General features: G+C 44.5%; 1 protein-coding gene across 4 annotated transcripts in view; it reads right to left on the reverse strand.

Annotated features, from left to right (window-relative positions):
* Nucleotides 1-2,984: 2,984 nt before the first annotated feature.
* Nucleotides 2,985-26,487, reverse strand: part of GALNT15 (polypeptide N-acetylgalactosaminyltransferase 15) — a 43,085-nt gene continuing 19,582 nt past the window's right edge. For all 4 annotated transcript variants that reach the window (XM_072651250.1, XM_072651251.1, XM_072651253.1 and 1 more), the window contains 8 exons: nt 26,023-26,227; nt 19,859-20,026; nt 18,723-18,840; nt 18,067-18,261; nt 13,961-14,092; nt 12,191-12,295; nt 9,780-9,923; nt 2,985-6,132 (listed from right to left, as the gene is read on the reverse strand). In XM_072651250.1, coding sequence (XP_072507351.1) covers nt 5,986-6,132; nt 9,780-9,923; nt 12,191-12,295; nt 13,961-14,092; nt 18,067-18,261; nt 18,723-18,840; nt 19,859-20,026; nt 26,023-26,227 — 1,214 coding nt within the window. In that variant the 3' untranslated portion in view covers nt 2,985-5,985. The remainder of the gene's footprint in view (nt 6,133-9,779; nt 9,924-12,190; nt 12,296-13,960; nt 14,093-18,066; nt 18,262-18,722; nt 18,841-19,858; nt 20,027-26,022; nt 26,228-26,487) is intronic.

The following is a 26,487-nucleotide window of genomic DNA, read 5'->3' on the forward strand; positions in this document are numbered from 1 at the left end:
TTAGGAGATTGGAAAGTTTTAGGGCATGATTCAGTGAGTGTGATGTCATCTGAAAGTGGGAGCACCTGGAAGACTTCATCTATAAGAAACCCCTTTTTCATTTGGATTGAATGGATAGACATCCTCTGGGAAGGTGGTGAATACCCTTGGTGACCATATGACCCCGACCCCTTGCTCTTTGCCTTGATAATGTTAATGATCAGAACACAGGGTAAAGAAATATAAAATGGAAAGTAGGATTGCAGCCCAAGGATGACTATCATTTAGTACTCTGCAGAGGATTTTCTCTAAAGCCAAAGGACCTTAAGACACCCCACAAGTGCACTAACATAGGCTAGTAAGAAAACATCAGATGAGGAATGTGCCAGTCTTAAATAAACCAGGTAAAAATGTACACCTGGGTTGGACTAATCCTTTTGGCACCTTCATAGTTATGCCTTATGGAGTCCCTCTAGCTATTTCAGTGAATGTGTTTGCCTCAGCTCCCTTACTGGGGAGAAGGGTCTAGCAGACCAACTTCAAGAACTTGGTAAGCATTTTTAATTGAAATATACATCTCATGTTTTTGTTCCCTAGGTAGACTATGGAGAGTCTTTAATGGGCCAGAACATGGCTTCTCTTCCTTTATGACATTTCACTGCCTCTAAACAGGGCTGGGTGGTGCCCTTCACACAACAAGCCCTCCGTAAATGTTGACAGACTGCCGGGAACCCCATAGCGTCACTCCCCACAAATTTAGTGAATCCAGTAACAACTGCAGGGGAATTACCAGGGGGGTGGACAGATGGTTAATGACTAGTTTGAAGTGTTAACAATTACCAAATTTAGATTGTCAAGCCTTCTTTATAGAAAACAAATCAGATTCATGCTTGTGTGGGCAAATAACTCCGCCACAAAGAAACCACATGCCATGTGGGAAAACTACAATCACTGCTCAGACTACTCAGACCGAGAACACCAGGTTTTCTACACACCCATTGTTGGGTATGGACCACAACTTTCCTCCTAGCCTTCTGAGCTAGAATCCCCACGTCAGCACGTTTTGTATTATGTGTACCTGAGTCTATGTCATATCCCTGCCAGCAAAATTAAATCACCTGAAGACAAGGATTGCATCTATTAGATCACCTGGTGCACAGCCTTTCTGTGTCTCCCCCCCATCCTTGGCCTTTTGTCTATGAGGCCAATGAAACACTGGGGTACCTTTCAAGTTGCCACTGAGTATTGCCAATAAGCAGACAACCTCTGTAACACTGAGCAGTCTTCTGTGTTGTGTGAGAATTTTTGATCTTGCAGGTCCATTGAATTAGCCGGTGCTATGTAGACATGGTCTTTCCAGGACAGTCTTGTACTTCCATATTACCACTCACTGCCCCACCTGAAAAACTTCCATGACTGCCTATTGCCTCCAGGATTGATCCTCTTTGAGAAGAAAGCACAAACACAACCACAACAATTTCCTCCAGGATAGAACCCAAACCAGCAGTCAAGCCCCTTCCAAACTCTCTTCAGCCCACCCTTCTGGCCTGAATTCACATTCTTCACTTTCACATACTCTTATGTTCCAGACCAGCTGGAGTGTTGTCATTTCTCTCTGTGCTTTTCTAGAGGCCCTTACAGCAGTAAAGTCGTTCAAGAGTTTGGCAGTTCTTGGTTAGAGGTATAGCCAAGACCCAGATCAGCAGTGGCTAAGATGGATTCATCCAGCTGTTACACTGCATCCAGATGTAAATTTAGTGGATCCCCAGGTTATATAAGAATTGTGCTAAGTTTTGAGCCTATTCTGCCCCAGTGATCACTGTGGTTTAGGGGAGAGTATAGAAGTATTGGGGGCAGATCTTTGTATTTTTTTCCTTGATATATCTTTAAATAATTAAACGTGTAAAAGCTAGAAAAAGAAGGGAAAAAAGCAGGTTTGAGAAACTTATCTTAGTGAAAGAGAGGCTGAGGTCATCTGCTTAGAGGGAAGAGACGTAGTGGGTTCAAGCTGGGTATTTAAGGAAAGAGGTTTACAACAATTTCTGCAGAAGAATGATAGGTAGAGATAGAACTGAATAAAAGAATTTCTCCATAGTACTGAGGGTCCATTTGAAGTTACATGTCATGAACATGTGACATGAAGGTGATTTTTTCAATGGCACCTTGAAAGTGGAGCTGTCCTGGGATTGCAACAAATGCAGAGAGGACCAAGGTTTGCGGCAGTGAGAGTTACTGGGTAAAGTGCAAAATATTAATCGGTCTGGAACGTGAGACTTGGAAGAGGAATGAGAAGGTATTGACAAACTTTCTAAGAACATCCAGGTTTGATGAATTAGCATCATTACTGTGAAATCAGAAGCACGATCCTAAGCATTGGCCTTGGATCCTTTGTTGGTTGTACCACTTGCATACGATCACTGGGTTCCTACCCCCTTCCTCTCTCGTTGTCCCTGCTCTCCTAATCTCTTGCCATGCTCCCCAGCATTTGTCTCTTCATCAGCATTATCATCCTTCTATTACATGCCCTCAATACTTAGACTAAAATTTTGCATAAAACTACCCAGCTGTATGAAAACCAAAGCAGGTCTAAATAAACCACATGTTTACAGGACCACTTAAATATGTGATTGACATTTGTAGAGATGTGGCCATTGAAATTTGTCTAACTCCCTTTTCTAAAGTTTGGAGACTGGCCGATGGACTTTTTTGAGGCCTTCTGAGTGATAGAGGGAACTCAGCAAAGAAAAGACTGACTTACTGACCAACTGAGAGGAGCCCAGGTCAAAGCTGATGGAACAATGAACCAGAAAACCCTCTAGAATAGATCAAAAGTTTAGTTGTTTTTTGTAAAGGTGCTATAAGCACCTATCATCTTCTGCATTGAAGACCATTTCGGTTTAAAAATAATGTCAAGGAATTTTTTAAACAGTCGACCAAGAAACACTCCATTCTTTACCAAATAAACCACTGGGATCCTCTTCTTAATTACTATGAACCACAAAAGATACAATTGAAATCAACTTTTTATTTCATTATATTAACTTAACCCAGTAACCTGTGGTCCAAACACATAAAATACCAATAGTAAAACTGCATGTAAAAGTTAGAAATCTTTTCTTTCTTTATTCCCTACTGTTGGCTATTCTCTGCGTGGTAGTTGTGACAGAATTTTTTGTGCCATCTTTCAGAACTCAGTTTTGGAAATGTTGCTGAGAATTTCAGGATTCCTTTTAAACCAAGATAAGTCTGAAGCCAAGAAAAGGCATTCGTTGTGCAATGATTTTTCCTTTGAAGTTAAAATAAGGCCATCTGGAGCATAATACAAGGGAAAAGAAATGGATTGAATATTTACCACATATTGGAAAAGTAATGTGCCCATGTGACAGAAGCTGAGAGCAGTGCATCCCATCAAGCCCATAAAATCTATTTGTTTTTACTCATTTGAAATACATTAAATTCATTCGCTTCTTGCAGAAGATGGACGTCTTTGGAGGGAGGTTTCCAAACTCAGACATTCATGCTTTGGGGATGGGAGTGGTGCACCATTTTAGGAAGAGGTGGATCATTTCATTCAAGTTAGGCATAATGCCTTTGAAGTAGCAGGGTAATCTAGCAATGTATTTAACTAAGCAAAACTTATACAGTGTTACGTGGAGGAGAGGTTTCCCAATGAAATCAAGTCAATCGGCATTTATTATTCTATTTACCAACCACTTTCTAGTCCAGTGGCTCCCAGGACCCCATGCTAAATATGGCCAAACCCCTGCCCATATTGGGGGGACCTACCTACTGCTTCCTTTGGTCTACCAGTCTCTGCCCTCCCCTCCTCCTTGATAATATAACCTCCCTCTCACTCCTTTCCAACCCAAATCCTCTAAAGTCCCTTTCTTAAGGGGAATGAATTTGTGCTTAGCCATCAGCAGCTCTTCTCTATATGCATATTTATTGTACCCAAAAGAAAGGGGATTAGAGCTGTGTGGCCAACTATACTTTTTTTGAGTGGGAGGGGGATTCAGACAGGATTTCATTGAAATAGGGAACTCCTGGTGAGAAAACTCCTACAAATGCAGATCAGCAGCTGGGCAGACACTTAGGCATAGATGTATCTCTTGGAGGCTCTGACAGGTTAAATAACTTGCCCAGGGTCACATAGCTACTCTGTGCTAGCTTTAACCCAGGTCTTCCTGCCTTTGAGGTCAGCCTTTTATCCAGTACACCTGGCTATCAGCATACATATATATACATACACAGACATGCCATTCTATGTCCTGGGGAGAGAGTTGTGTGGGACCCTGAGGGGTTAAGGGATTTGCGTATGTGTCAGAAGCAGGACTTGAACCCTGTTCTTGGATGTCCTGTGACTATAAATATACATATGTATGTACATATATGTGTGTGTATATAAAAAAACACACATGTATGTGTATGTATGCGCATATATAAAAGTTCCTTACTCTTGATAATCTGTAGAGGCATATGTATAAAATTATTAGAAACGGTGTTGTTTCAAGGTTTGCCTTGGCTGCCCAGCTCTGCTTTCTACTTTCAGTCATAAGGTTTAAATGTGGGATGATAAATGACATCTGGTTCATTCACATGGACAGGACAAGGCAGAGAGATAGAAACCTAGACATGGGGAAAGAGAGGGGACAGAGACAGTCTGAAGAGGCTATAGAACTTGGTATCGATGATGGTCAACCAGGAGTCAAAGATGTTGGTTTGCTGCCACTGTATCACCGTGGGACCTCAATTAGTAATCCCTGCAGTCCCTGTTGGTGTAGAGAGGATCCTAGTATCTTCCCTGCCTGCTTCACAAGTGGTAGAAGTCATGCTGGGAGACAGTGAATGGGAAAGCACTAGAAATGTATCAGCTTCTGATCACTTTTATGAAAGAAGTTTTCACTGATTGGAATCAGCCTTGTCCTACCTAGATCCATCTCATGATTCCCTTGAGGTTTGATTACTCAGCTAAGTCAGATACTTACTTTGTAGCTTTGCTGACTGGCCTACCTCCTCTCACACCCATTCCACAGTTCCTCTTCCCTCTGAGCACGAACCTTTGATTGTTTCTTCCCAAGGACTTAGGCAGAGTATCCTAAGTTTGCAAACTTAGAGTTAGATGGGGGACCTCAGAGGTCTTTTAAGCCCAACCCTCTCATTTTAGAGTAATCTGAGGCCAAAAGAGTTAAAGGAATTTACTGAGGGTCACACAATTGGCCATATTTGGCCAGGAAAGGGATTCATTATACAGAACATGTTTTCTCTTTCGCTTCATTTCATGATTGTTGTTTGTTCTTCATTCTCAAAGAGGACCATGACATCAGGGAGGTGATGCCATGACTTGCAAGTGAATTGGATTGAAGTGAGGCAGGGCTGTACAAAGTTACCAGTCTCACTTTTCTCCTCTGGAGCCATCTGGGTTCAGGGGACAGATGTAGATCAAGATGACTGGAGATGGCCCAGGATGCAGTGGGAGACCTTGGCCTTTTTAAGGTCTGTGTAGACATGGCAAAGATATTCAGGTTCCTTTCTCATGTGAAGAATGTAGTTTTAAGACAGGACAGTCTTTTCATTCTGGCAGTTGTCCATACCTGTCCATACATTCATTTTCTCACAGTAGTGAAGAATATCGATCCCCTTATGCATCTAGAACTGACATCAGATTAACAACCAGAGACTTTGGACATTTACTGGACATCTCATAGCTTTTTAGGGTTTTGGACGTAGGTCTGGAAGAGACCTCAGATGCTATATTCTCCAACTCTCTCATTTTACAGATGAGGAGACCAAAGAAGGAAGTACCGTGATCAAGGTCCCATGGGCAGGAAAGGATAGAGCTGGGAAGTAAACCTAGGTCTTAGGACCGAGCTCTTTTCACTGCTTCTGCTATGGCTTGTTCCAGGCCACCAAAGAACTCAAACAAAGGTACCTTCTCCTCTAACATTCTGTTTTTAGGCCCTTGGAGACCTTATGTGAGGATAAGCTTCTGTCTGGTGTTTCTGGTGTTCATCGTTGATCCACAGCATGGATGTGGTCAAACCTCCATACCTGGTTGGCTTTCCCATCACACAGTTGCAAGGACAGATTTTTCTCGTGGTCATTCTCTACAGCTTCTATGCATTTACCAGAAAGGATGTGAACAATCATTCCATTCTAGAAAAAAAAGAAAATATTCCCACTTCACTTATCCATTTAATAAGAATATATTAAGAATCTGCTATGTGTGGGGCACCAGAGATCCAAAGACCAAAACTTAGGCCGTCTCCCAAAATATTTTAATATTATCAATTATCTACTAACATCTGTTACCTATTTAGTCGGTCAATAAATGTGAAGCACACACTATGTGCCAAGTACTGTGTTAAACACTGGAGAAACAAAGAGGCCTGTTCAACATAGATAAGTAAATATAACAATGTGTAAAGCACCTGTCTTGCGACCTGGCTTTTTCCTCTCAGAATTTTTTTCTTAAACCATTCAGTGTGATTTCATTTGTCACCTTGTCAAATTATCATCATAGTTTCAGAGCTGGACTCTTTTTAGAGGTCATTGTGTTCAATGTCCTCACTTTACAGATGAGAAAACTGAGGCAGGTAGAAGTTAAATGATTTCCTTAGGGTCACACAGCTATTAAGTATCTGAGGCAGGATTTGAACCCAGGCATTCTGATTCCAAGTCCAGGTTTCTACCCACTGCGCTACACTGCCTTGTGATCAATAGGAAAAAAAGGTATTCCTAACAATTATGCTAACCATGAACAAAGTAATAAGTAAACTAATAAGTAATAATATTATTTGCATCATATATGAGCATATTAAAATAAGGAACATTAAATAAATACAAATTAATAGGTCATTATTGGGGTTAATAGAAGATTCTGGTCCCACAAACAAGACACTCCATCTCCAGAATGGGTATGTTCTCTGCCTGTCCGCTGTGTCCGGAACACTCTCCCTCCTCACCTGTGTCTCCTGGCTTCCTTGAGGTGTACATGTACGCTTCAGGAACCTAAGGTCTTCCACTTTTGTAGAGAGCTAAAATGTTACTGACTCTAATTGAATCCTCCTCTGATGACTCAGAAAGTTCTTCAGGGTGAGAGAGGGTGCCTTATGGATACTGTCAGGATTGCACAGTTTTGGTTAATGGAGATTTCCAGTTAATTAGAGATTCAGACAAGATGCTATTACCACAGCTAAAATACTCTTTCCACTCATTTGTTTCATTCCTTTCATTTATCTGATTCTGCCTCCAAAAGGGATTTATTCATCATTTCTTGGAAAACTGAATCAACAAAAGCTTGTTTGCCTAAGATTCCTGTGACAAATGGATGCACACCCACCAGATTCCAACTTGAATTTCCCACTTACTAAAAAAAAAAAAAAAAAAAAAAAATCAGAAAATTCCTTATTAAACCCTTCACTTTCCCTCCTTATCTCTGCCTTATGACTCCCTGGCTTCCTTAAGTCCCAGCTAAAATTTGACCTTTTACGAAAAGCCTTTCTCTGCCCATCCCCTCCAGTTTACCCTGTACGTGTCTTGTATGCACATAATTGCTTTCATGTGTCCCCATTATAGGATCTGGCCAGTCTTTGGTCAGGGAATGTTTTTTGCCTGGCGCATAGTAAGTGCTTAACGCAGGCCTGTTGATTTGTTATTCTTAAATTAAGGGAGGATATTGCTTGCCTTAGTAGGGGGAAGGAACTGGAGGAAGGGAAAGAATTTGGAACTCAAATTTTTTTTTAAATGTTAAAAATAGTTTATTTTTTTTAGAAAAAAAAATTGGGCAAGAAAACTAGAGCTCACCTCCAATAATAATGGGCTAGTCTTTATTGTGTAGCTTTGTAGCTTTCAGGGAGCTATTCAGACAGAAATAACGAGCATTTATGCAGCACCCGCTGTCTTCCAGGCTGTGCTGAGCACTTCTCCGATATTAGCTCATTTGACCTTCACAGCACCCTGAAGAGCTCAGTCTGTTATTAGCTCCATTTCATTGTTCAGAAAACTGAGGCAAATGGAGGTTAAGTGACGTGGTGAAGGTCATTCAGGTAGAAAGTGGCAAAGGACATGATTCAAACCCAGGTCCTGGGATTCCAGACTCTGTGTTCATTCATACGTGGTACCACCCTGGCTCTTGATTTAAAGTAACCTAGCATTTAGAAAGGGCCAAAAGGGGAGTTTTTCATGCATTTATTATAAGAAAACATTTTGGAAATAGTGCCTGCAATTCGTCTGTATCTTGGAGGAACTAAGCAGTAGGTAAAATTTGTCCTGGAGGCGCTATCGCCTTTCCTTCCCTTGGTAACTCTAGTCCAGATCTGTTATAACTTAAGCCCTATCATCCTTCAGACCTCTCCCTAATGAGAACTGAGCTCAAGGACAGATCTGGAATTCTGTAAATGACTGGTAGCAGCAGAAAGTATTCCCTTTTCATAAGTACTTGTCTTTGATCGATGATCAGAGCCTTAGACTAAAGGAATGAAACTCAAATTTTAGATGGGAAGGAGCAGGTGGGTTGTCTGATGGAGAGTTACGTTGAGAGTCAGTGGGAAGGCTGCCCTGCAGAGTATCAGTGGAGGAGAAATGCCCAGTGAGGCCAGAAAAGGAGTTTGGGGCCAAGTTGTGAAGGACTTTTGAAGCCAAACAGGAGTTTGCATTTGATGCTGGAGGCATTAGGAAGCCCTTGGATTTTATTTATAGACTAGGGAGGAACGTGGTCAGATGGGCAGTGTAGGGCATGAAGTGGGGTGGGGGAAAGAGAACCTTAAAGTAGATGACCAGTTGAGAGGCTGTAGTCAATAATGAAGGCAAAAGGGAAGGAGGGCTGAACTAAGGTGGCAACTGTGTGAGTGCAGAGGAGGGGGCAAAGATGGGTAGAGAGAGAAACAGCAACAGTGAGCAGCTGATTGGGTATGTGGTGTGAGGAAGAGTGGACAGTTATCCAGTTAAAAGCGTTTAAGTCCCCCCTGTTCTAAGTGCTCAGGTACAAAAAACCGTCCCTGCCTTCAAAGAGCTTACATCCTAATTGGAGGTGGGTAGGGGCTGTTACTGCTCCCATTTTACAGCTGAAGAAACTGAGACAAGCAGAGGTTAAGGGACTTGTTCACGATCACACAGCTAGAAAGTGTCCGAATGTGGATTTGAACTCAGGTCTTCCTGACTACAAGCCCAGCACTCTATCCATTTTACAAGCTAGCTGGGCCCAAGACATCCACAGTTAGGTATACATGGATGAAGAACCAGCAGAGGGGACTGAGGAGTGGTCAGACAGATAAGGAGGGAGCAGGGTCACCAAAAGTAAAGAACATAAGGTGATTGATAGTGTCATATGTGTCAGAGTGGTCAACAAGGTTGAGGACTGGGGTAAGATCATCAGTTTTGACGGCTAAGAGATGACTGGTATCATTGGAGAGAATCAGTATTGGTAATGTTGGTCACCACTTTGTTGAATGGTGAGAGCAGAAGCCAAGTTGCAGAGATGTCTAGATCATTGAGGGTGGGGGAAGATGTCCTTGCCTAGGCCCCTTAATTCCCATGCCATCATTCAATTCCACTCCCCTCCACCACTTTCAGGATCAGAGCTTTCTTAAGTATCCTGAGATTCCAATAAACTGGTACCTTTCTTCAACAAAGTCAAGGTTACTCAAATTTCCCAAGAACATTCGCTTTACATTTTGACTGTGGGTAACTTAACCTGGTGAACAAAAAGGAGAGAGCTCAGCAACATTGAGATTCTCCATCCTGCAAGCCCCCAGGCTAGCTCCTAGCGGCCTCTGCAGCCTCTCCCCAGGCTCAATCCATACCTCCTGGACATCCCAGTGCTGGTTCTGGAAGGAGACAGTCTCCTCTGTGCAGTTCTGAAGAATCACTTGCCCTTGGTTCACATCAAAGCAGAGTGTGGGGTTCCTTCCACAGCTGATTTGCTTCTTACTGCTGTATTCCAGGTGCTACAAGGTAGAATATTCATTAGCAGATCTGCTGAGATTCAGTAGTTTTTTGCTACACTACACACTAATTTATATCCTCTTTTTATTTTTTATTATAATAAGAAATGGCTTGCTGGGTTAGGGAGCTTGGTGGTGCAGTGGTTAGAGTGCACTGGGTCTAGAGTCAGGAATAGCTAAGTTCAAATCCAGCCTCAGACACTAACTGTATGACCTTGAACAAGGCAATTAACCCTGTTTGCCTCAGTCTCCTTATCTGTATAAGTGAGCTGGAGAAGGAAATGGTAAACCACTCCGGTATCTTTGCCAAGAAGACCCTGAATGGGATCACAGAGTTGGATGCAACTGACAAACAAGTGAACAACTGCTGGGTTGGGGAAAAGGGAGGAAAATTTTCGTGAATAAAAGGGTCTCTGTCTCTCTCTGTCTCTGTCTCTCTCTCTTCTCTCTGTCTCTCTCTTCTCTCTCTCTGTCTCTTTCTCTCTCTCTCTCTTCCTCTCTCTCCCCCTCCCTCTCTCCCTCTCTCTCTCTCCTTCTCTGTCTCCCTCTTTATCTCCCTCTTTCTCTCCCTCTCTCTCTCTCCCTCTCTCTCCCTTTCTCTCTCTCCTTCTCTCTTTCTGTCTCTTTCCCTCTCTCCTTCTGTCTCTCTCTCCCTCTCTCCCTCCCTCTCTCCCTTCCTCTCTCTCCCTCTCTCTTTCTGTCTCCCTCTCTCTTTCCCTCACTCTCTCCCCCTCTCTTTCCCCCTCTCTCCCTCTCACTTTCCCCCCTCTCTCCCCCCCTCTTTCTTTTTCCCTCTTTCCCCCTCTCTCTCTTTCTATCTCTCTGTCTCTCTTTCTTTCTCTCCATCTATCTTGTCTGTCTATCTATCTATGCTGTGTATCTCTCTCCCTATATGTGTCTGTGTGTGTGTGTATGCATATGTATGTCTAAAAGTATGACTGCTGAGACAGCCTCCAAACCTCTTCCTCTCCCAATGTAGACTGACCAGAGTTCCATAAAATGTAACTCAGTGTGACTGAAAGAGAGAAATCCTCCTCCCACCATAGATTTAGAGCTGGACAGGACCCCAGTGGTCATTTACTACAATTTCCTCATTTTGTAAATGAAGAAACTGAGGCCCCAAGGAGTGAACTGCCATAGACACACACGACTTAGTAAGAGCACAGTCACAATTCAGACATTACTTGGTGGGGCTGTTCAATCTTTCTCAGACTCAGTTCCCTCACCTGTAAAATGGGGATAATGGTGACCACCCAGGGAGTTTGTGAGGGTCTGTTGTGATAAACATGTGAAATGCACTGAAGAATTCTGAAATGCTATCTGGAAGTCAGGGTTTATAATCTTATCACCTTCCTTTGTTGGCTTGCCTATCCATTCAGAGGGAACCTTCTGGTCTAAGACTTAAGTGAGTGATAAAGCTTGGATTAAGAGTCAGATCTGGATACAAGTGATAGGTTCAGGGGTTTAGAACTGAAAGGGACTTTGGAGTCCATCTGAAACCTCCTCATTTTACAGGGGGGCTCAGAGAAGTTCAACAATTCAGTCGAGTTCACAATCGGTGATAAGTGACAGGTGGACTTTGAACTAGGTCCTCTGACTCCAGTCCACAGGTTCATTTCCGCTCTACCCACTGTACCCACTGTGGGTCTGCCATTTAATGGACATGTCTATTGGGGTGAATTACTTCATTTCTTAATTCAGTCTGGGGATAATCATGCATTCCTGACCTCTGTGAGTGGGATGGGGTGGGGGGAGCAGTAGAATGGGCTGGAGGGATTAAACAAGACAGTATTTATGAAGGGGCTTTTTAGCTCACAAGAGTTCAGTTCCCATGAAAGATGTCATTGTTCTTATTGGTGCTGGAGCACTGACATGGGAAGAAAGTCTGGACATGGGGCACTGCTGAGGAGGACAAATCATGTGGGGCATTGTAGTTCAGGAGGCCACATATTCAGCTTGCATTGAAGCCCAAGGACTCTGAATGGGTATATAGGTGGGAGTGAGGACATGCCAAAAGAGAGAGCCCATGTGCTATAGTGGGGAAGAAAACGAGCCTGGCAGTCAGAAGACCTCAGCTGGAATCCCTGCTCTGCTACCTCCTGTGGGACTAGGGGCACATTTGGGCCTCTCTCTGAGCCTTTATCTCATCTCTAAAATGAGGGTGGTGGGCTGCACCGTCTCTATGATCTGCAGTCAGTGATGGGGCACCAAAGACAAGAATTAGCCACTTGACCATTTGGCCTTGGGTTAGCTTCCATGACCCCCCTCACCTGTTGCTGCCAGCTGTCCCTGCAGGGAGAGAGTGTCACCAGGCTTCCTGGAAGGGCTCCTCCAAGTATACAATCTGCACAGAAGCCAACTCCAGAATTGTAGAGCTGAAAACAGTCATGGAGAAGGAAAAGACACTCAAGCCAACAGGGACCCAGAAATTCCCTTGTTCTAACGTGTAAGCTTTGGACTACAAAATCCAGTTCACAAACACACAGCAGGGTAAAGCCAAAAACCTAGGATCCAAGAGTTGAGAGAAGCAGATTGCATGGGCTCTCCACATCATGGATAGGGTTCATCTGGATGATTAAAGGGAGCACCAAGCCCACTACCCTGAGGTCAAATTGAAAAGAGATTCCATACCAATGGCAAGGCTTTCTAAAGACTCCTTTTTGCATATGATATTGTGTTAAATGCTTCATGCCGCTGAATGCTACAAAGTAAATTTTACAGTGGAACCCCCAGAAAAATGAAAGAGATTGGTCTAACCATTCACATCCCAAAACAAAGTGGATGAAAAATGCACACTGCTCAGATTATGATGTGTAGTTGAATATGCTATAAATGTGTAGCTGAACAGCCTACAAATTTAATCTGCTTATCTCTCTAGAAGTCCATCTAATCTTGAACAGCCATAGCAGATAGGAAATGAGCTGAGCCCACAGTTAAGGGAGAAGGAAAGAACAAAGTGATTGTGTTGAACAGTATTTGGAAAATTGCACAGGCTTTCAAACACTAGGTTTCTTGCTCACTGGGTCAAAATCCTCTTAACATTAATATTCTCCTGGTGATTCAAATGGTGCCAGATCAATTAAGAAGAATATTTATTGAGCACCGACTATTTACCAGGCACTGGGAACCGAAAGACAAAAATTAAATGTACAAATCATGGAACACCAGCATCTCAAAAGAATCCAAATTATGATAAGTAACCAACAGCAACTGAGAGAAACATGGTGAGTGTAGAGTGTCTGCAGCATGTTGCTCATACATACTTGCATGCCAGCCATTATGTAAAGACGACATGAAGTCTGCGGATAGCCAGAAAGAGGCACACCTTTCAGGTAGTGAGTATGAGAGGCAACTTATTGCAGGTACCAAAAGCAAAGCAAAACAAAAGAAAGTCTCCTGAGTCTTGGATGATTCCTTTAGGAATCATGGGCTGATGGAAAGAGATGTAGAAAGAACCCTACAGAGTGAAAAGGCTTGGAGAAGCTTCCTTCTGAATTGTGTAGCCCCTGCTCTGATTAAAACACTGAGCCCCTAGAGTAGCTAGGGCTGGAGACAGAGCTCCGTACAGGATTCAGGAGAATGGACTACATGGCCTCTGAGATTCTGCCTAGCCCCTTGGCCCAGAATTATATGATTGCAGACCAAAAGAAACATGGTGGTTCTATTTTGTACATCAGGTTTTGCCTCTGTAAGCTTGCCTGGAATACTCTCCCTCCCCCTTTGGAGTGTTTAGCTCTCTCCAAGGCTCTGTTCAAAGACTCCCTCTTTTAAGAGGCCTTTCCTTTTTCCTCCAATTGTTAGGCAGCTGTCCTCCCCATAGTGTGTATTGTTTTCTGTATGCATCCTGTATTTTATTTATCCATGAACACATCTCCTAGGAGATTGTAAGGCCCTTGAGAGTAGAGATTGTTTTGTTCTTTGATTCCATATCGCCAGCACCTAGGACAGCACCAGGCACTGAGCAGCCATTCAGCAAGTGATGGATGGGTTGTATTTTCCACTGTTTCTGTCCTTTGTCCTGCCCTAGGATCAATTCTCACCTTTCCAGAGTATCCTGGCTTGTGTTCTGAGGGGTACAGCTCCGGGGAGAGATTGGACAGAAACCAATGGAAGGTCCTGCAACCCAATCGTTTTTGCAGCTGACGCCGTTCGCTGCAGTCCTGTTTCTCAGCCTGGAGGGAAAAACATAGGAAGCTTGGGTTAATGCTAGATGAGGAGCACAACTGTAGAGAGGCAGAGACCTTGTTTTTACTGTTTTCTGTATCCCCGGGGGCTTAGCACAGTCCTTAGTAACTGTTGGCTTGCAGAATAATTGATTAGTTTAAGGCTTCTTTTGGAACATTTTAAAAGGAGATGTGAGCCAGAGATGAAAACACCTGAGACAACCAGAGATGCCAGTCAAAAGTGAACAGGCCTCAGTTATTTAGAGGGAACCATGGGAATCAGCAAGTTGTACAGTCATAGGAGAGCTAAGTCCTGGAACACAGCAAGAGTTCCTGAACCAAGTTGGAGCTAGCACCAAGACCCCCAGACCCTGCCCTTTACTGATGCTTCATGGACTGTGGTTGTCCAGGGGAAGGAGAACCCTGAGTTCTTTCCCCTTTGAGGGAGTTTCAAAGCAGGGTAATACAAGTCCTCTGGAGCTCTATGGATTGGTGATTCTCCCTAGAGGGAGAGGGGTTGATTCTCTATGAGCCAAGAGCAGTTTCCCCTTGGGGGCAGGGGTTGACCTCAACCGAAGGACAGTACTACAAGTGTACAGGGCTGGATAGGGCTAGATTGATAGGAGCTAGAAGCAGGGGTTAGATATGGAACAGGATTAGGGTAGATACAGAATTAGGTGCAAGCTCCCGGGGAAGATGGAGGCCTGCCAGGAAAGAATATTACTTGGGGGTCAAGTTTCATCCTATATTTTATGTCTCATTAGCCAAGAGGCTTGCATGGGAGTCCAAGGCCTTTTCCCTTTTTCCAGTGAGTTCTGAACACAAGATAAATACTGAGGTTCTTGGGGGGTGGGGGGGAATGATCCCAAAAGAGCATAATTATTGCTAGACCTCCAAGACTGAGTCCAGTCTGTGTAAATAAATCCAGAGCTGTAGGACTGCTGCAACTGATAAATGTACCCCACATAGCCCTTTAGTGACAGCACAAAAGCAAGAGAAAAGTTAAGACAAGCACGATCAGGGTGTGTGAAAGAGCCGGACAGAAAAGCCTGGCTGGATTTATTTTCAGATGCATTCTTCCTTCTGGCCAGCAGGGGGCTCCCTTCACCTTATGAATGAATGAGCGACACTTCAGAAACTAAATTAACCCAGGGGCATGAGACTGTCAGTCTTCCCCTGGGTACAAGAGAAAAGTGTATCTCATAATAAATAGGCAATCCAAGAAACATCAGTTAGGAAATAATAGCGCCCTGCATTTGTAGAAGGCTTTAGAACTTTTCAACAAAAGTTTTTTATGTAAGCGCCTCCTCTAAATCACCCTGGGAGGAGGCAGGGTGGCTTGACTAGCCTGTGTTTGTATATGAGGGAATTGGTGCTCAGACGGCTTAAAGGGGGATTGTGTGGTGCAGTGTCTCCCCAGTCAGAGGACCTGGGTTCACATTCTGCCACTGACCCAAGCTGTTTCCTCTTTTGTGAATGGGTTGGCTTAGACTATCTCCAAGCTCCCTCCCAGCTCTGAATCTGTGATCTTAGGACTTACCCAAGGCTACGTAACTGGTAAATGGTGCAACTTGAGCTAGTATAGAACATCAGTAACATCGAAGGGTACAAAAAAACCTGGATTGGTTCATTTTCGGTGGGGAGAGGTATGTTGATTTTAGGATTTCATTACTCTGTAGAACTCCTAATTTCAGAACTGTCTTCCTGTGCACTTGACAGGCACTGAGAGGGTAAGTGGCTTTGCCCAGGGGCGTACTTGAACCCAGGTCTTCCTGACTCTCAGGAGTCTCAGAGGGCTTCCTATGTACTATGCCATGATGATGCCATGATGTCTCTCTAGAATCTGGGTTCAAATCCCACTTCTGTGAATGACTAGCTATGTGACCTTGGACAAGTCCCTTTGCCTCTTAAAATGCTAGACCCTCAGTTTTCTCGTGTGTACTGTGGAGGGCTCTGAGTAGATGATCTCTGAAACTTCTCCTAGCTGCAGCACACTGCTCCTCATCTGCCCAGGTAGCCAGAGGGCAGAAGAGCAGCCTTGTGGGGCCACATGGAAACAAGCAAAAACACTCTTTGACCAAGCAGCCTCCTAAGAAATGGGCAGTGGATTTCTCTAAAATAGGTCAGTCTGACTGTAAGGACCTGGGACTACATCCCTATTCTCCCCCTCCTCACAGCCCACAGCCTATATTTCTGTCCAGGAGCCTTGCATGTCAATCACCAGGGCACTCCTTCCCTCAGGAAGGTGGGGGGAAGAGTAGACATGTGAACTTTTATAAATTATTTAAATGATAATGCATTTCAAGTTGATGCCAACCTCAGGTGTTTGCCAAATGCATGTCATTTCATCATGTCTGGCGCAATAGTAACACTCTGGTGCCTAAAGAAAAAGCTCCCAAACCCAGAAAAAAAAGTCTAAGCCAAAATCTTATCCACAAGCTGGCAAGCTCGCCTGGTCATGCCCTCTGATACCCAAGAGCAAACACTGTACTTTCGTATCCTGAGCTGTGAAAAAAAAAATTATTAATCAACAGTTTGGGAATTAAGGTTCAGTGTGGTAGAGTGGAAATAGTTTTGGGTTTGGAGTTTGGAGACTTGGGTTTGAGTCTTACTTTCACGTAACTAGAGTGGGGCAACTAGTGCTTTACCCCAGTGCACAGAATTTGGAAGGCTCTGAAAACACTTGTCCTTCAGAAGCAGAGTAGAAGCAACAGAATTTAGCATCTACTTTGTTTTATTTTAGTTCAGACTTGTAATTTAATGGGTATAGGGAGCTTCCTTATTCTACCAATTCAAATAGGTAGCAGTTGTGTAACTGGGAGTCTCAGGGTTAGCTGAGGGCAGTGAGAGGTTAAGTGACTTGCCCAAGGTCACACAGTCAGCATAGGTCAGAGGCAGGACTTGAGCTCTTGAAGTCAACCTGACTCTGAGACCAGCTCTATCCACTGTACCACACTGCCCCTCAGAATCCGCTTGGCAGGGATAATTGACTATGCCATTAGGCCTGGGCCCTCTCCTTCACAGCGATACCCTAGGTGAGTTTCTCTTGTGTTCTGCTATCCCTGGCCTCCCCCAGGGTCTTTCAGTTTCTGAGCCTTACCCCCTTAGCAGAATTAGAGGAACCATTTGGGTGGGCTTTCTTAGGTTTCCAAAACTGCCCATTACAGCCATGCTCTCACCTTGTGTGCCTAGCACATAGTAGGTACTTAATAAATGCTTATCGATGGACACTTAAGCCACAAAGACTCAATGAGATTCAGTCTCCTTGTCTGTATCTGTCATACTCCCTACTCAGGGTTGTTAGGAAAGGATGCTGTAAATCTTAATGGCCACATCCATGTGAATTGTGGTTACATCCAGCACTTCTCTCCTGGGTGAATGGCCAGCATTGTCAATATCCAAGCAAAGATTATTAGAGTCCCCTGACTGTTTCACTTTGGTTATTTCTTTTTTTATCCTTGGCACATATTAAATGTTTTTAGTAAATGCTTGCTGATTGATTGGTTGGTTGACTGATTGACAGGATCACTCCCAGTCCCACTGTTTGCATGGGAATTCTCTCCTTAGGTGGGAAATTGAAGTGGAGAACCTTTAAGGGTGGGTGACTGTAAGATTATACATTTTTATTGGAATATCCATGCATCACAAGCAAGAGGATGAAAAACAGTATGCTTGTGAAGGAGTCAGAAAGACTCACCTCTGCCCCTCACTACCTGTGTGACTTTGGGCTGATCACTTAACCTCCTCATCCCCCACTTGTTCCATCTGTAAGAGAACAGTGTGTTGGTAACCTTTGAGGTCCCTTCCTTCTCGAGCTCTGTGATCCCATGACATCCCAAATGAAGTCAAATGGGAATCTGTGGACACTCTCCCCTCTTCTCTGGACTCCCCCAGATCCCTCCTTGCCCCTTTCTCCAGTCTGAGGAGTCTTGGAGACGAGAACAAATGAATGGATCGAGGAGCAGGAGTCTCTCTTTCCTTACCTGGCTCAGAGAGAAAGCCTTGGGACTGTGTTGGTAGAAGATGTCCTTGAAGGAGCCCAGCCAGGTCTCCACAATTCGGATCTTGTTTTTGAGGGCGTATTCTTGGTCAGGGGAGGCCTTGGGGGACTGGTTGCGGTAGACATGCCCCACCCGGGAGCAGGGGAGGATTTCTACTGAGCCTCCACAGAGCCAAACCTGCCATCAAGATAAAAAGAAAAAAAGATTTCTCTTGCGTTTCCTCTTCAAGGGTCTAATAAATCATAAACAGCCCCAGAAGAGAGGAGAAGGTAAATTAGAATCTTCAGGCCGGAGCTAAATTTCCTGCACTGGAGGGTGTGGTAAGACCAGACTGTGTTGGGGGAGCAGGGTGCCTTAGTGGACTGAGGTGAGAGGAGACAGCCTGCTCTTTTAAGAGAGTCCTGGCAGCAATGACGGGGAGGGGGTGATCATCAGGAGGTCCTTTGGAAGACTGGAAGCTGCAGAAAGGGCATGCTGGGGTCCTTTGATGCCCACAGTTTTCCATTACTGGACCAACTTTATTTCAGATCCCTCTTCCCCCCCTCCCCTGAGATTTTTCTGATGTAGGTTCACTGAAAACACAGAAATGTGCTTCTGCAATCCAAGTGGAAGCCCAGCCTGTGTTCTTCAGCTCTTACCCTTATGGAAAGTTCCAGGTTCTCACTCCCCCAAGTGGACATGAGGGAATCATACGCTCCAGTGTTTTGAAAGTAATGCCTGTCGATTGCCACCACTCCCCCTGGCACCACAGGGCTCCTGGTTGCAGAAGAAGGGGAGAGGGATGCGTTATTTCAGAATGGCAAGCTCAGCTAGCTTCTTTTGAGAGCATTAGAAAGGTTTGTCCCCCCCATGGCTGGTCATTCATTCAACAAGCATTTATTAAGTGCTGATGCCATGCTGCTCCGTGCTGGGGAGACAGAGAGACTAAACAGGGCTCGTCCCTGTGGGGCTTAAACTCTCCCCTTTGCTCTGAGATCCTCAGCACCCCTAGGCAGGCCATGCTGCTTTTCCTTATGTTGACACTGAAGGATTGGTGATTGCGTTATTATGGGTCCTTCTTCCAATTTTAAGTTCTGTACTCAACGGTTCTGTGAATAGCTGTGGCCAAACAGTTCATCACCATCACTTGTGGCCAACCTGACAGCGAGCCTTTCCAAACTTGCCGGGGCTGGGTTGTTGTTGGACCCACCCGCAGCCTTTCCCTCTTAGGACCAGCCAGAACTTGAGTTCTGCTGTTGTGGCCTCTGAGAACCTAAGGTCCCACCTAAGCCATGGTGAGGCATTGGAGAAGGCCCTAGTGGAGGGGCTAGCCCTCCCACTCTCAGAAATGTTTAGGACTCAGCTTGTCACCTCGTCTGATGTCCTCATTTTGTAGAAGAGGAAACCATGGTCCAAAGAGGCCCAGAGGGAGAAAGGGATTTGCTTAGGGTCACATAGTTTGCTGTGAGAGATCTGGGGTTCAAATCCATGTCCTTCGCTCTTAAGTTCTTTTCCTTGGGTTCAGGTGAAACTGGGAGAGGAACTGATTTTGTTCCCAGCATTGGTCACTCCCAGGGACTCAGAATGGAAGAGAGCAGGGTCAGAGCAGCATCTACCTCTTGCCTGACCCCAAAGCACCCAGCTTTGGTATTTGCTCAAAGGTATTTGCCCTTGAGATAAACAAAATGGGACAGCTGCATCCCCTTGGAGTATGTTCCTATTCAAATGGGATACTCCCAACAGTTGCTGATGCTGTAAAGATAAAAGCAGAGCATGCTGGGAAATGCCATCTTACCTGATGGGGCTGATGGGAGACTGACGTGCCTTCTTCTCATGCTCTGGCAAAGGTTTCCAATGGAAATTTAATTCCCAGTCAAATACTCCTCGCTGCAAGTCCATGGAATGATAATACTGAAAATTCTTCCAGTCTATGACATCAATGATAGGAGATACCACACGGCTCCTAAAGAGAATTACTCAGTGGGAGTAAAAATGATCATGAACAATGAAAGTCTCATAGATAATGTGCCTGTGACAGAGTGTAGACAGAATTGCCTAATCATGAAATCTAAGAGCTGGCAGGGACTTGTCCAACCTGCCCCTGAATAGGAATTACGTCTCCAGCAACTGGTCAAGGGGTTAGTCATCTCGCCTCCAGCCAGCGATGGGGAACTCACTACTTCCCCACAGAGTTCATCTCATTAATGGATGTGTCTAGTGGTTGGGAAAATTTTCTTAACATTGAATGGAAATCTGCCTCCCTGTAACTTCTCCCTGCTCCTAGCTTTGCTGTCTGGATCTGAGAAAAACAACCAGAAGGTTAGACTAGAGACCTCTAAGGACACTGTGAGTTCTAAATCTGTGGACCTTGACATGCACATGAGTGTTCCTAAATGAAACACTTCGTGACCACTTCCTTCCAAATACATTCCTCCTACCATTGCAGGTCAGGTCCTTATTCACACACACAGACACACACAGACACACACAGATACACACACAGACACACACACAGTTACACACACATACACACACATACACAGACACACATACACACACATACACACACAACCAGACACAGATACACACACAGACACACACAGACACACACACACACACACACACACACACACATGTGTTTCCTGTCCCAAGAGAATATGAGCACCTTGAGGGCAGGGGCTGATTCATTTTTGCCTTCCTATCCTAGCAGAATAACAAGTGTAGTAGGTGCTTAATTATTGTGCATTGGTTGATTATCACGTAGGTATGGTAGAGATGGAGAAACTGAGCCTAAACTCGAGTGATTTAACAGATAAACTCATGCCGCAGGTCCCAGACAGAGGTGGTCCTGGAAGCCCCATCTTTCCTGACATCACCTAATTCCCACATTTTTCAGTCTTCAGGGATCTCGCATCTGCTCCTAGCATGTCATATGACACTGTCCCTCTTTTCTCAGACGATAGACATGGGTTTAATGGGTGTTGTAAAGAGAGACAAAGTTACAGATGGGAGTGGAAGAAGCTGATGATTTATAAATGCCAAGTATGACAAATACACAAAGGGACTTGGAGCCCCCCACCATGTCCACCGTGTCCACCATACTGCCTGCTCTGGTGTGATCAGCCCTCACACATCTTACAGCAATATCAGTAGGCTGAGATTCTACGATAAATTATGATAATTATAATGAAAATAACAGGTAGCACTTACACCTTACAAACATTATCTCGTTTGATCCTCACAACAGCTCTTGAGAGGTGGGAGGTATTAATTATTATCCCCACTTTATAGAGGAGCAAGCTGTGAGCCAGGCTATGAGGACCTTTAAATGCCCTTCACATACCTGGAGATTGGTCAATGTGATTTCTACTTCCACCATCTTGTCTTAGTCTATCCCAATGATTCTGCAAATCTCAGTCACATGACTACACTTAATGGATACCGTTGGAAAATCTTTGGGCAGGGACCTCACCTTTTCCCAGGACTGTTAGCCAAGCCAGGTGTCCAGGAGTCGCTCCCTCCCATTCACTGCCCCAGTCTCATTTTGCTAACCTCATCAGATTGGTCACTGCCCCAGCCCACTCCCCAGGTCTGCAGGTAATTAAGGCCTGAAGCCAGGTGCTGAGACACAGGGTCAGCTGAGTGGTAGTGCTTGAAATGAAGCGAAGGTCCTAGAATGTGGGAAGGCAGCCCCATTCTGCGTCTCCATTTCCCTACCATCCATCTCTGGAGACAGGCAAGATTGAAGCAGACCCAGGTGGTCACATTGAGAGGGTCAGTGGGGTTCTTCGGGATGTAATTCTCTGCTTGCAGGGATGAGGAAGTTGGGTGTTGGATGGGGAAGTGGTGCTGCTGATGGCACCTGTGTTTAAAGTCAGGGCCTTCAGGGACCCCTCTCCTTAGCATTGTTCCCCTAGAGGAAGCAAGTGAAACAAGGTTCCTTTGGTTCACTGCTATTCTTGGGTCATCTTGGGGGGAGGAGGGTCACCTTAGAACTTGGAGGAACAAAGAGATGGAAAGGACAGTGGATCTCCACTTTCTCTCTTTCTCTCATTTCTTCTCTGACTCAGTTACTAGATCCTCTGGCTTTATCCATCCTCGCTTCTCCTTTCTCCTCTCACTACCATCACCCAAATTTAGCCTTTTTCTTACCTGGGCTATTCTATAGCTTCTTAAATGTCCTCCCTGACTCAAGTCTTTAATAGGCTCATAGGTTTGTTATAGAGTTGGAGGGGACTTTAGAGTTTAGCCCAACCCCTTTATTTTATAGAGGGGGAAACTGAGCCCCAAAGAAGTTAAGTGATTTGCCCAATGTCACAGCATTCAAGCAGCAGAATAAAAATTTGACCCCAGGTCTTCTGACTTCAAACCTAGCTCTTTCAAGCATACCATATTTCTCTTTTCTCTTCCTGTTTTCAGAATCTTCCTCCTAATACACGCATCCTACTGGGTGCTCAACAATCCTCAATGGCTCCCTTTATTACCTACTAAATAAAATACGCATGGCTTAGCTTGGCATTCAGTGACCCTTCTGGATCTAGCCTACATTTCTAGGCTCCTAAGCAGCATCCTCTCTACTTCACTCAAACTGGATAACTAAGCATTTCTAAATGTTGCTTACTTCTCTCCTAGATTTGTGTTTCCATAATAAATTTTTATAATAAACATTTACATTTCTATAATAAATTGATATAACATGAATATGTGTATTTTTGTGATCTCATAAATGTCACATAAATATACCATTTATGTTTATTGATAACTGTTATATTTAATATTTCTATAATATTTATTTATACTTATATATAAATTATGGAAAATTTTCTATTTAGAGAATAAGTTTATTCCATAAATATTGATGTTTCTGTACTAAATATACATAGCTGTATGACCATACAGCCCTCTCGGCTTCCTCGCTGGTAAAATAGAGCATTAGAAGATATGACCTCAGAAGTCCCCCCGGTGCTAACTCTGTGCTCCTGAGTCACCAGGGGAAACTAAGCAAACTTTGAAATATTATCTCTTCACACTTACACTGTGTTCATACTAGTTGACGAGCCCACAAGCTTAGGTTGTTTCTTGGGGAAGTCTCTACCAAAGCCTGAAAACAAACCCTGGGCCAGAGACTTCAGAGGCTTCAGGACAAGAGTTTAAATGAAGCAGAGGGTGATGAAAAGGAAAAAAAGAATCGCTGGGAGAAAGAAGAATGAAATTGGGAGCACAGAGGGAGCATCTGTGGGGGAGAGAAGACAGAGAGGAGACAGGGAGACCGGGAACAGAGCAAAATTAGAATTTCCTAGCCTTATAGACTTAGAAGTATTTAGTCCATCCCCTTCGTGTATACAGGTTTAGTGCAGAATTGAACCTAGGCAGAACTTTTGACCATTATAGGATTCTTTATTTTCTACTGAATCTCAAACACTCCTTTCCCACCTCCAAACTTTTGCTCAGGCTATGTCCTTTAGGTCTGGAATGTGGATGGTGTGTTTACCTTGGAGAAAGAAGACCTATTCTACCTCAGACGCTTTGCATGCTGAATGGCATTGGTCCAGTTACTGACTCTCTGCCTCAGTTTCCTCATTGGTAAAATAGAGATAATAAAAGCATCCCCCTCACAGGGTTGTCATGAGAATCCAATGAGATAATGTATGTAAGACACCTCCTCTAGGAAGCCTTCCCTGATTTCCTTTTGTCAGTAGCATCTTTCCACCCTCCCTCTCATACAGCTCTTTACCCAGAGCTGCATCCTGTTACAAATGACATCGCTGGAGATCAGAAGCCAGATGCAAAAGTGATTAGCCCCCAGCAGATTGGCCCTACCGGTCTTATTTTGGGGCCCATAAAGAGAAAAAAGTTCTGTTGAGGATTGGTATTAATTAGATTATTCATTTTAATTGAGAAGGCCTGTAAAATGTCTTTGTAGTGATCAGCATCTCTAATGGAATTACCCAGCATCCCCCTACCTCCTCCTCCCCATCCCAAGTGACCAGGGAGAGGTTTTTGTTAATTCATTGGTGAAAGGATGGTGCTAAAGAGAACAAAATCATCTTCTTTGCTATGGTCCACCAGTCCCTTCACAGCACTTCTCTCCTCTATAATCTTCAATGGCTCCCTACTGCCCCTCCCCCCCTCAAGGAATGCTTAAACTCCTCTACCAGGCCCGCCACAGCCTGACCAGTTTCTAGCTGAGATCATTCTGTCCCACTCTATGCTGTAGTCAGACTGTCTGGGTCCCTGCCCTTCTGTACTCTGACTGCCAAGGCTTTTACACCCAGTAGGTATTTTGTACTCAGTCATGACAAGAGCACTTTCCTTCTGGCTTCATTTAGCACAAGGATGCTGAAGTGTCTCACATTAATATACTTACGGTACTGTACAGACAGTACAACTCTCTGTCCCTTCCAAGGTCCTCCTGTGGACCGGAGGCTCTGAAAGACTATGCCAACAGACCACAAACTCTGAGTGAAAGGCGGACTGTGTCTGCTTGCCCAGGACCAGCCCAGCTTGGTCATCAGCAGTAAGCTGACCACTAGGGAATGAAGTATCTGACCTGGGGCACCCCAGCCTCTGCTTCCAAGTGACCAGTGCCTGGTACACAATAGGTACTTCACAAATATTTATTGACTGATGGAAAAGGGGACCGAAAGGGCCAAGAATCACATTGTTTTGTGACCACCTAAAAACCTCTACTTAATTCTAAGTATTCTAATTATCTTTCTCCAATGACCACCACGTTACAGTTGGCATGATGCTGGTTGTGTTGAGCTCTAAACCATTAAAAATCCATGATTCCTCAAAAGAGACCTCTTTGAGGTCCTTACTTGCTTTAGAGTCTATGAAATTTATGGTTCTCTGATGTCCAAGGTCCTTCCCCAATCTCAATCCAGGATTCTACAGTCTTTACAGTCTCTCTCATCTCTGGCATCCCCACCTCTGACCCATCTGCTTCTCTCCAGCTGTTTTTGTCAAGCTTGCCTTAGTGAATTCTGAGTATCACAAAAGAAGTGAAAGAATTGCTTTCCCCAACTTTGGGGGTTTGATTCCTCCTGGCAATATCTGGGTTAGCTTTTCACTTTGATTGAGCTGGCCTGCAGCCCTGGGAACCCACAGAGCCCAATGTCCTCTGGATGAGGAGGGGAATCCTAGCTCCCATTCGTAGAGGACCTGCAGGTTTTCAATGTGCATCCCTCACAATACCTGGGAGCACATATTTTATCACCTCCATTTTCCAGGTAAGGAAAATCGAGTGTTCAGTGACCTTCTCGTGGTCTCACAGCTAGTAAGGGTCAGGACTCCTTCTGCGCACAGCAGAGAAGCAGCAGCTAAGCCCCTTTGTTTAACAGAGCCAATCCCCAGGTTTACAGAACCTCTTTGGCAGAGAGAAATAGAGTCAGGTTGCTCATCTCAGTACACTGGGATCTCCGGCTCTTAGTTTTCTTTCATTCATCAGTTCTAAGGATCCAGATCTGCCAATTATCATTCTTTTTTTATCTACCCTGGGCTTGATCCAGCTCACTCAGACCTTGGTCTTTGCCCCTTTGTATTAAACTTAGGAAGACCTTAGTTCAAATTCTGCCCCAACATATTAGCCATGTGACCTTGGGCAAGTCACTTCACCTCTGCCTGCCTTAGTTTCCCCATCTATAAAATGCAGGTAAATAGCACCTACCTTCCGTGGTTGTTGTGAGAGTAAAACAAGATAATATGTGTAAAAGCCTTTGCAAGCCTTGAAATACTGTTGTTCTTATTAACTTAGGGGTGAGGTTTTGCTTCCTTTGGCTTCAAATCCAAAGAAACAGCTCTCTAATGGTAGATTTCCAGGCCCTTTGACCGAGGGAGGAAGCCCCATTGAAGTCACCCCCCATAGGTGGTCATATACTCCATCCACTGGCTTGATGGGTAAGTGGCTGGGTCTGTACCTCTGCCCAGTCCAGCTCCACCCCTTCAGGCCCGACTTACCTGTCACTGGCTATTCTGCTGAGGAGGGGCTCAAGCCAGCCCTTGTGGCACTCACAGTGAGAGTCCATGAAGACCAGCACGTCCCCGGCGGCCCGGGCAGCCCCCAGCATGCGGCCCTTGATGACTCCCACCCTCTTGTTACTTCTGAGCAATTTGACCCCGTCCAGCTGGGCCACATGGTCACTGAGCGCCGACTTGAGGTGGCCTGGAATGAGTGGGATCGTCATCAGCAGGTTCTGTGGAGACTCAGAGAAAGCCCAGCTCAGCAGGAGCTGGGAGATGCAGTGCACAGAGGCAGGGGCTTGGAGTCAGGGAGACCCCAAGCTCGGTGTCCTGCCTCAACTTCCTCACTCATAAAATGTGAATAATAGTAGCGCTCGCTTCATGAAGCATGTGAAATACTTCACAAGCCTTATATAAATACTGTCATTACTAGTCATAATAGTGATAATCAGTGCTTAATTA

This window comes from Notamacropus eugenii, chromosome 3 (assembly GCF_028372415.1).
Source record: "Notamacropus eugenii isolate mMacEug1 chromosome 3, mMacEug1.pri_v2, whole genome shotgun sequence".
Taxonomy (NCBI): domain Eukaryota; kingdom Metazoa; phylum Chordata; class Mammalia; order Diprotodontia; family Macropodidae; genus Notamacropus; species Notamacropus eugenii.